The 10,350-nt window shown below is 46.6% G+C and overlaps 1 protein-coding gene across 1 annotated transcript in view; it reads left to right on the top strand.

The window, feature by feature from the left end:
- TTLL11 (tubulin tyrosine ligase like 11) overlaps nucleotides 1-10,350 on the top strand; it is a 215,986-nt gene that overhangs the window by 171,337 nt on the left and 34,299 nt on the right. Inside the window, 1 exon segment of the mRNA XM_011361002.2 lies at nucleotides 5,179-5,427. Coding sequence (XP_011359304.1) covers nucleotides 5,179-5,427 — 249 coding nt within the window.

Genomic DNA, 10,350 nt, shown 5'->3' with positions numbered 1-10,350 from the left:
TTATCTTTATCCGGACTTTGGCCTGCATCAGAATCACTGCACACTTCCTAAAACAGGTTGCCCAGTCGCTTATAGGTTCTGAGCCCATGGCTCGGGGGCCAGGCCAAGAACTTGCATTTCTAACAAGTTCTCAGGTGATGCCGATGCTGCTGGTCCAGGGACCGCGCTTTCAGAATCATTGACCTAGAACATTCCAGTGGCTTCCTAAATTCAGCCACTCCCCCACCTCGATTCAGAATACATGCCACTGGCAGGTTCATTCATCCTCACTGTACTTCTGATTTTCCCACCCCTCCCCCCCAAATCCACACATTCATCCCACCTCCTACACTACCTAATCCAAGACATTCAAGATCCTATAATACCTGGGCTTCCTGGTCATATTCCTACCTGTCTCTCTTGAGGCATACAGCCAAGATCCAGCAAACCTGCTCCTTCCATAGGCTCTGGGTCCCACCTCTGGATGCTCACCTGGCCACTTCTGCCTCACTCAGTCATTGTTACAGATGGGTCATGTCTTCCCCCATTCAGTCACCCGCTTCTGGGTGGCAGGGTCTGTGTCCACCTCACCCCACCACCAACAGGCCTTTGGGACGGTTAAGTGCTTGGGAAGTGGTTCATGAATGAATAAATTATTGGAGGTACACTTAACTAAAAGTGGAAATTATTTCTCCGAGAAAATTCGAGCACCCTCTCTGAAACTACAACTTGACCTTGCTTCATCTACCTTCCTATCGTGTTAATTTCCAGGAACATGTGCAGCTTGTGCAGAAGAAGAAAAGCCTTTGGTTTGATTGAACAAAGCACTGAGTGTGTAGTGAGACGGCCCTGAGTCTAAGTTCTGATTCCACTGGCGATTTGTGACGTTGGGCACGTAATTCAGGTTCTCTGGGCCTCAGGTTCCTAATCTGTAAAATGGGACTAGTTTTCACCTTCCTCCTAGAACTGTTATGAGGACCAAAGGAAATAACATGAGTAAGTTGCTTGACACGATGCTTGACATATATGGTGATTTTTGGCAGTAGGCTTTCCAGGCAAAATAGAGATAGGTGGTTTGTCACAAGCATTTTAATAAAAAGGAATTCCATTTTATTTGAAAAACGATAATACATAAAACATTCCAGGATTCTTTCCCCTATCAAGGGTTTCCCAAATTCAATTTAAAAAATTACCCAAAGGACTCGTAAGCTTGCTTTATATTTTCTTTACCAGTCACTTTTATTTCATAAGCCAGCCCGACATTTCCATTAAAATGCGATTAAGTAAAAACAGGATTTTACAATATTCGTGATAACTTGGATCTCAGTGTGATAATTGGAATTATCTCGAGCAAAGATATCATTTCTCATTGTTTTATTTCCTCTTACATATCAGCTGTATCTTTACTGCCTTCTTCCAGTTGAGTAAAACCACTTCCCCCTGAATTTGTGGTTTTGAGTCCATGAAATGACATCTGTGGCATCGAAGGCCCTTTTCCTCTTGAGATTCTTAATTGGGATTCAGGAAGGAAGGGAAATGGTAGTCACCCAGTAAGTGCAGCAACCCTTGAAGGAAATGTGAAAGGCTGTCACACAGAAGACCCATTCTGTGTGCTCCGGGGTCAGGGCAAGATGCAGGCTGTGGACACTGGAAGGAGATACCTCGGACTTCCCAGCCTGAGAGGTCCCCTGGAGGTGGTGGGTCACCATCACTTAGCGTGGGACAACCCAAGCTAAGGCCACCACCCTGGACATTCTGCTGATTAAATGACCCATTGGTGCTAACGTCCCTATCATCTTGGGATTCAGGTTTCTTCTCTAAAATGACATCATTATGAAAACGTTCTGGAACTAGAGGTTTGACAACACCGTGAGTGTACTAGACGCCCCCTGAATTATACACTTCAAAATGGTTACAATGGTGAATTGATGTTACGTACATTAGACCATAATAAAAGAAAGTAGATGACATCATTGGACAGAGCGATCTCCAAGGCTGCGTCTGGTTGTCATGTGTTGCTTCTGAGAAGAGAGCGCATCGTTCAGGGGTCTGATCACCAGACTCTGTTTTGTCGAAGGCAGGCGATGCGGCCACCCAGTGTCTAAGCGAGAGGGAATGGCTCATTACGTGACGGTTCCGGCACAGTACAGAACATTACCTGTCCGTGAGAAATTACGCTCATGAAAACATGTTCAGTGCCATGGGAAGATACTTGCGATGTAATGTAAAATGTGAGAAGAAGGATTTTATCTGCCATGTAATACGATCCTAACTTTATAGATAAATCAGAATGTTGATAGTGTTCATCCCTGTGTTGTGGGATTACGAATGGTTCTGATTCCTTTATGCATTTCTCAAGCTGTCTACAAAGAGCATGAATTACTATCAGACTCTTTAAAAAGCTATTTAAAACAGACAGTCAGTAGCGGTGCTTAAGGCTGGGTAGCCCCCTGACATGAATCATGATGCGTCATGATGAGCGTACCCGACCCCCCACCACCCAGAGTGTCCTGGTGGCGCAGTGGAGACAGAGCTGGTTAGAAGGACACATTTATAATTCCGGGGCAGCCAGGGCACGGAGGTGCTCCACCCTGCTGTGCCTCGGTCTCTCCATGCGGAGCAGGGGTGTAATAATAACAGTCGACTTTGCCGGGTTGTGTAAAGAGCAGACGAGATAATGAACATGGGACGGTTCTGCTGATTGAAGAGTCCTCCGAGCTGTTGTCGTTGTCATGAAGTGTATCCATGGTGTGCATTTCCAAATCTTCCCTTTAACAAAAACTTAACGAGTGCTCATAAAGTCGGTGATTGCCACTTATCCAGTAATTTAAGAGCTAATTTCCAGTAACAGTGCTGCTTTTTCCCCCCTTCATCTTTCTTCCTATAACCTTAATGGGAAAACATTTCGTCTTATCTGAAAAAGCAACCACCTGACTTTTATTTACTGGCTCCAGTTGAAGGAGATGATGGGAAAGCCCCCACCCCCACCCCTGGGAGCATGGCCCTCTCCCGAGGAATCGGGCTGTTCCTCCAGAACCATCTGCACTGCTGAACTTTAAAGTTCTGGTTCTGGTTCTGGTCGCTGCTCCGGTTGTGCCGTCTGCCTGTCCTTGCTTTGAGACCAATGTCAAGACCGCCTCAGAAGGAACCGTGAACAGAACTTAGAGGACTTCCTGTTCATACAAAGGGGTTCTCTTTTTTAGAGGCTGGCTCCTGGGACCGGGGTGAAGAGGAGAGCATTTTGGCGGGGCTGCCGAGCACTCCTTTCTCATTTAAAAGAGCTTATGGGGTACAAAGTGCCATCACCTTGATATTTTATGTGAGGCTTACTTTGCTATTAAAAGCAAACTTTCCCAATTCAACCAATTCAATGAGTCGCTCCCCACGTACCGCGTATGTGCCAGGTCCTAGAGAAACAGAGTTGAGTAAGATGTGGTTCTTGCCTTCAAGGAGCTCACAAAATTGAGGGATGGGCATATAAACAAATGCGGTACAGCTTGACAAGGGAACAAAGAAGCAAGTCCCAGGAAGAGGACGTGAACAGGAGTAGGACATGGAAGAGCCATCAGCATGGTCAAGAGACATCTGAGCTGTTGTTGAAAGTGGCACAGAAGTATGTCAGGCGGCCGGGGCCAGGGGAAGGTCTTAAAGGTAGAGGGAAGTCCATACGAAGATACCAGCATGGTCCAACTCGGTACTGATGGCATGATCGAAAGTGGGAGCACCGAGGACAAGGCCATTTAATAAAGAAAAGAGTAGAAAATGGCCTTGGCATTGGGCTCAGTACTGTTAGTTAGTAGTATTATTTACTGTCCATGTTCACTGTGCTCAGGATTCCATCGCCGGGATGGACATGCAGGTGGGAAAGGGTTGCACCAGGCCCCAGATCAGCTGTGGGCAGGATAGGAGACAGGAAAGTGAGATGAGCTACAGGTGTGGAGAGAGGCACCGAGCATGGAAGGGAGCTGGGCGTCCAGTGAACACCGAGTCTCTGGTTCCAGGCCAGACTGACGGACAGCAGCATGGGGCAGCAGGGAGCGTTCAAGGCCTTGAGGGATATAGTGTGTCTGAGGCACGGACAGGAAGTGAGGAGGGGGCAGGAGCAGTCGGGAAGTGCCTCGAGTGCCAGAATGAGGAATATGACTGTATCGTGTAGGCTCTCGGGAGTCACCGAAGAGCTGTAGCGAGTGGGTGACCCAACCAGCAGAAGGGGTGCCTCGGGTGCCAGTGTGCAGGGTGGATCCATGGATGGCAAAGGCTAGAGGCAGGAGGCCCTGTTGCTACAGTCGGGCAAGAATCAACAAGGCCCAGGGAGGGAGAGAGCGGAGTTTCAGGGAAGACTAAGGAGGTAGGACTGGCTGTGGAGGCAGAGGGAGAGGAGGCGCTGGCGTTTCTTCCGGTGCCTCCCAGCCGAGTAACTGGTGGTGACATTCACGGAGACGGGGAATGAGGACTGGGGGTGAGGGGGTGTGGTCATTTCAGTCGGAGGTGCCTGTGGGCCATTCCGAAGGTCGGTAAGGGTAGTTAGACATGTGGGGGTATAGAGATGAGAAGCGTATTCCAGGATGGAGGTGGGATTTTCAGAGCTATGAATTTTCCTGAATATCCGAATAACTTCAGAATAAAATATCCAAACTAAGGAATGACAACACTATAATCATTTTTTTTGTATGAGTTCCAAATAAGAAAATAGTTAAGCCAGAAAACACCATTGTGCCTACCTCTAGAATTGGATAACTGATATATCTTTGGAAATTGTTCATTGAACTGTGCCTATGGCTTCTTGCCAGCCCTCAATGAGATTTTTATATTTCTTAATTATTCAATTATTACCCATAAATGGGAATTTGAAATCAAACCCAGACTGCTCCATAATGGAGTATTCTCTTGACTCACAAGTACAGTAAAGGAAATTGTCCATACTGGGGAAGCAGGAGGGTGGAATAGAGGAAGCGTTTCCAGCCCCGGCTCTGTCCTGGGGTCAGGTCCTGGTCTGGGCACGCACTAGCTGTGTGAGCCTGGACAGGTCACTCTTCTGAGGTCCATTATCTGGTCTGTACAGTAAAAATACTGACAATAGCCACCTCCGGGGATTGCTATAAATCTAAAGGAAAGGAGAACATGCAAGAGAAAGGGCTCTGTCTGCTGTAAAGCCCACTCCAGATGTCGGTTCAACCATTAATTCCTTGTGTGCTCCAGGTCTCAGCAGCTTGAGAAGCCATTAGCCGCAAAGGAAGCCCCTGACAGCGAGCGGGCCATTGCCTCGGGTGGCAACGCCTATTCCGAAGCCCACCTGCCCTCCATCTGCCTCAAGCAGGTGTTCCCCAAGTATGCAAAGCAGTTCAACTACCTGCGCCTGGTGGACAGGATGGCAAATTTGTTTATCCGGTTCCTGGGAATCAAGGGATCCATGAAGTTGGGACCAACAGGCTTTCGTACCTTCATAAGGTCAGTGAGACCAGTCCCCTCTGGCTGGGGCTTCGGGCAGGGTGGAGGCCAGCACATCCGGATGGCGGGATCTGCCTGACTGCTCCTGGGAGAGTCTGTGGTGCTGGGTAACTGTCCCCTCTGGGGTTGGATTGGCCCAGTGTCTGGTGCTGGGCCTGGCACATAGCAGACTCTAATTGATTGAATGAGTTAATGAATGTTACCGAGGTGACGGCATTCGCAACCTTACGCTGTGGTTGAAAAAAAAAAAAACAATTCTGTGCTACCTTGAACTAGGTCCTTAAACCACATATGAATAATTGCCCCTTGGACCCTGTGTTTCTTAAGCTGGGCTGATGTTCTCCCAGTGGTACATGGCTGTGTGCCGAGCATTTATGAAGCCACAACAGAGAAGCAAGGCATATCTTTCCAAAGTGTCACTTTCAGGAGAGAAAAGTTAAATAATTCAGCTGATAAATAATTTAATACGCTTGCTCTAAAATAAAAAAACACATGGTTATATTGTAGAGTGTAATACAAAATTTGCATGATTTTAAAGATAAAACATGAGATTTTTGCTGCACCCTATAAAATAAGCCATTGCCACATAATCTCCTAAGATTATTCATTAAGTCGCCTCTACCCTCTGGGACACTTTGGGACAACACAGGAGCACTAGCTAGCTGTGTAACCCCTGGGTAAGTTAATGACTGTCTCTGAACCTCAGTGATCCTATAAAATGTGGGTGAAGCTGCCTATACCCCAAGATGGTATGTTCTATGCTTCAAAGAAACTATCTACCAGCATTTGATGTTGCTGTTTTTTTTCTCATCAATTTTAATATTTCTACCTTGCACCTCAAAGTCACACTCTTCATGCTTTTATTCACTAAAGCAAATAATTAGAAGTCTTGAACCATAAACCGTTTTTGCCATAAGCTTTTCTCTAAATGACTTTTGTAAATTCTAACTCTAGCTCTCTGATATTCCTGGTAGGGTGGGAAACAGGAGTATCAACAGGAATTTTTGTCATTTCGGTACCCCCAAACTAGTGTTCGCACCTTGATTTTGAGAAGGGCGTGGTGTTGGTCTCAGCTGGGTAGGAAAGCCCAGTGGATAGAGCACAGGCTTTGGGGTCTGGCTTCAAAACCAAGCGCATTACTTAATCGCTGGGTGGCTTTGGCCAAGTCCCTTGCCCTCCCTGAGTCTCAGTTCTCTCATCTGTCAAATGGGAATGATCTCTCCTGCCTTGCAGGGTTGCTAGGAGGTCGAGATGTAATATGTCATAAAGCATCTGGCCTGGTGCCTAGTTCACAGGAGCTGTTTGTTAAATGGGAGTCTTGTGATTATAATTTCCATCAGGCAGTGGACATTTTCAGGAAAGTTAACAGACATGTGTTGTTATTTCCCTGAGAATACCACCGAACACGATACCCTCTGGCTCATTCAGGAATTGTATTTGATGTGCAGTAAGAGATAGCTGCCTGCAAATGGTTTAAGTCATGCAATCAGTTTTCTCTCATACAACAGGAGGTTTTGCAGCAGCGGTCTTAGGGCTGGTTAATGATGCCCCGTGGTGATCAACACCCCACTCTCTGTCTTTCTGCTCATCCATCCTAAGCATGTGCTTCCAGGTTCAAAATTGCCTTGTGGTCACAAGATGGCTGCTCGAAATGCAGCCATCATGGTTCAGTTCTAGGCAAGAAGGAAGAAGGGAGGAAGAGCAAAAAGCCTCTGCCGAATGAGTTAGACTCCTTTAAAAAGCTTTCCGGAAGCTGTATTCAGTGACCCCCACGTCCATCTTCTTGGCCACTTCCATCTGCAGGGGGAGCTGGGAAATAGAATTTGTCTGACTGTATATACTACTGTCCCAATATAGTGAAGAGGAGAAGGAGAACAAATAGGTAGCCGTGTTCTACCCTTTTGTGATTACGGGGCCTTGGGACATAGGGAACCAGCTCAGTGACAGAGGCCTTGAGTCTTGAGGACACTTGAGGTGCTGCAGAAGCGTGCAGGGACCCAGGGAAATGGTGGGGGCGAGCGGTGTCCTCTCAGCATGACCCGCCCAGGGGTTCAGACCTTCTGGGGCAAAGGCAGGAGCCTCCTGGGACCTCCCCAGCCCCCCGCACCTTTGCACAGAAGAGTCCATTCAGGACCTGTGAGAGTGAGGATGGCTTGGCTTGATGTGAACAGCAGCCTGAGTGCTGCAGGGGACCTTGGCCTTGGGAGATCTGCTCTGTCTCAACCGCTGAGGGGAAAGACCTGCCTGGTTTGACCTAACAACTTTTCCCGAGCACCTGGTGGCCATAGGACAATCAGAAATAAATAACGGACTCCCACCTGCCCTCAGGGAACTCTCAGTCTAACAGACAGCACACACATCGAACAAATAATTAAATGCAATCCTTTGGCAGAGTCATACGGCGGTGGCCTCGGGTGTCCCCAGGGGCCTACGTTGAGAGTGCTGGGACCGCACAGAGGTCGCTTTGTCTGCCTGGTGGAATCAAGGCAGGGCCCAGGGAGGAGGCAGGGATTGGACTGTTATAAGCAGTACTTTGCCTGGCAGTAAAGGGCTTCACGCTCCAGGCCGTGGGGAGAACCTGAGAATGACTCCCATGGGTGGCTCACGTTTAGAAGTCAGAAAAAGCTAAACTGATGGTAGAAACTGAAATGCTTCCTTTTTATTCCAAATAAAATTCTACTAAAATGTAAGAGAGACGGGGAGATTAGAAAAACTAGTGTACCATAAGAATCACAATCTCAGTTGCCTCTGGGGGCAGGCAGGAAGCAAAAACAAGTACAATGGGCTGGATCTGGAAGGATGGGGGTGGGGCGGGTGGGGGCTTGACAGCCTGGGGGGGCACCTACCTGCTGGAAGGACCCTGCTGGGCTAGTGGCACCAGAGCTTTTGGTTTTTCAAGAGAAACTAAAAATATTGATTTTTATATAAAATCATAATACATGTATATGAATATTAGTCATTCAGAAAATAATTTAAACCCTTTGTGGGTTCAATCGAAGAGTGACTGACTACCCATAGAGACCACCAGCGTGTGACCTCTAGTATGAGAAGCCAAGGTACACATTAATGGGGCTGCTATGTTCATATGTGATCTTGAAAAGAAAACAGAATTGGGAATGGTTCTAGCAAAGATGCCTCAAATGCTCTCCAACTGGACCTGGATGATGTCCAAACTATTGCTACGGATCTCTCTCTGTAATCAGCTTTATGCTTTTCCATCTCTTTGTTCTCTATAATTAAGGACATTTGCATGAAAAACTGACTTTGCGATGTGAGAGACTATTAGGTCCTGCGCCTGTCATTTCCGACCTGTGGCCAGGTTCTTAGTGGGAGCGATGGTGACCGTGAGAAGGGGCACAATGTCTTCAGGTGGGGAAGAGGCAGCTGAGCAGGTAGACTCAGACAACAAGGCTCTCCCATCCCTCCAAGCCCACCCAGCGACTGACCTGAGTAATTAAGGATGCAGGAAGAAATGAAGAAAACGTCACACAACCAGTAATAGATTTTTTCCTTTTCGAAAAGTACCAAGAGATTCCCAGCAGCAACTTCATTGTAAAAGGCGATACCCTCTGCTTTTAGATTTATCTGAGTCTGTTCAGTCTTGCCAGCTAAATTTAACAGCAAGCATTTTCTCTTGCTAACAACTATTCTCTGTCTCCTTTGTACTTCGGTTTAAATTTTGCTTCATTATGAATTAATAATATTTATTCCGTGTGTTAAATCAAACCGAGTGTCCTTCTCTGGAGCACCGCACAGGAGACGTATATGCCGGCTGGATAGATGTTCCTTTCAGAGCTCCCACACACATGGCAGAGGTTGAACTTGGCTTTCATCTCTACTACCCACTCTTTCTCTCCGACTTCCTCGAAGAGAACTAGAGGGAACAACATAATAAGTATTCCGATCGCATTTATTTTCAGTGGCCATCTCTCACGCTGCGCTGCATAGATCAGCAGTTTTAGGAGTGAATTATGCTAATGCCAGCCTGGCCATAACCTATTTTTCTCTTCCACCAAGAAATGAGAAATAATGAACTGTTGTTCTCTTGTCTAGTTGTCTAGCCTTAACTTTATCTAACCAGCTTTTCGTGTCGTTTCCTCAGGAGACACATAATAGTAGGACATATTACCGTGAATTAAGTGCCTCTTTTTTTCTGTCTTTTTAAAAATTATTATATCATAATAATTGCTGAGGTGCGGCGACTTCTCTGTCTCGGAAACAGAGATGATCTGATTCTTCAGTTTGACAGCTTCCTTTAAGGGAAATGCATTTTCGTTATTTTCCAGCCACTGGATTACTAATTTGGGAGGCATCCTCTGTAATTCACTAAGAACACATTTTCTGAGTGTCTCCTACGACAGAATTTGACATTGATTTGAACATGCTGCATTTTCCATCTTGGTAGCCTGAGATTTTAAACCGTTTGCCAAAACCAGGTTCATTTCGAGGAAACGGGGTGGGGGGGATAGCTTCTCCACACCCTGAGCATTTTTGCTTCACGCAAGGCCATTCCACTCGGAGGTCCCTTTGTGGCTTCCGATCTTGGTCTCCTTTTAAATTAGAGAATGGTTTTCTCTTTTTCCTTTTCTTCCCCTCCCCCCCTCCTTCTACTCTCTTTTCTCTTAAGGAGATATTAATGTGCTTCATGATGGGTAGCTGTGGGGGAAGGTTATTCTCTGAGAGGCAACATGGTGTGTTAGAATGTTCTGGAATGGAAGTGTAAGGGGCCTTGATCTCCCCTCTGTTATTAACCCCTTGGTGACTTTGAAAATTCCCCTCTTCTGTGACGATCTCTAGCCAGCAATATTGTGAGTCTATGCCTGGGATATCAACAGCCTTTCGACTATACATGTTACAAACTGGAGTTGTCTTTTTCACCCCTTAGATGTTTAGACAGTGGTTTGGATTTTTTTAAAACAAATA

Source organism: Pteropus vampyrus, unplaced genomic scaffold (assembly GCF_000151845.1).
Source record: "Pteropus vampyrus isolate Shadow unplaced genomic scaffold, Pvam_2.0 Scaffold61, whole genome shotgun sequence".
NCBI lineage: Eukaryota > Metazoa > Chordata > Mammalia > Chiroptera > Pteropodidae > Pteropus > Pteropus vampyrus.
The sequence above is the reverse complement of the archived record's forward strand: the minus strand, read 5'-3'. Positions and strand labels throughout refer to the sequence as shown.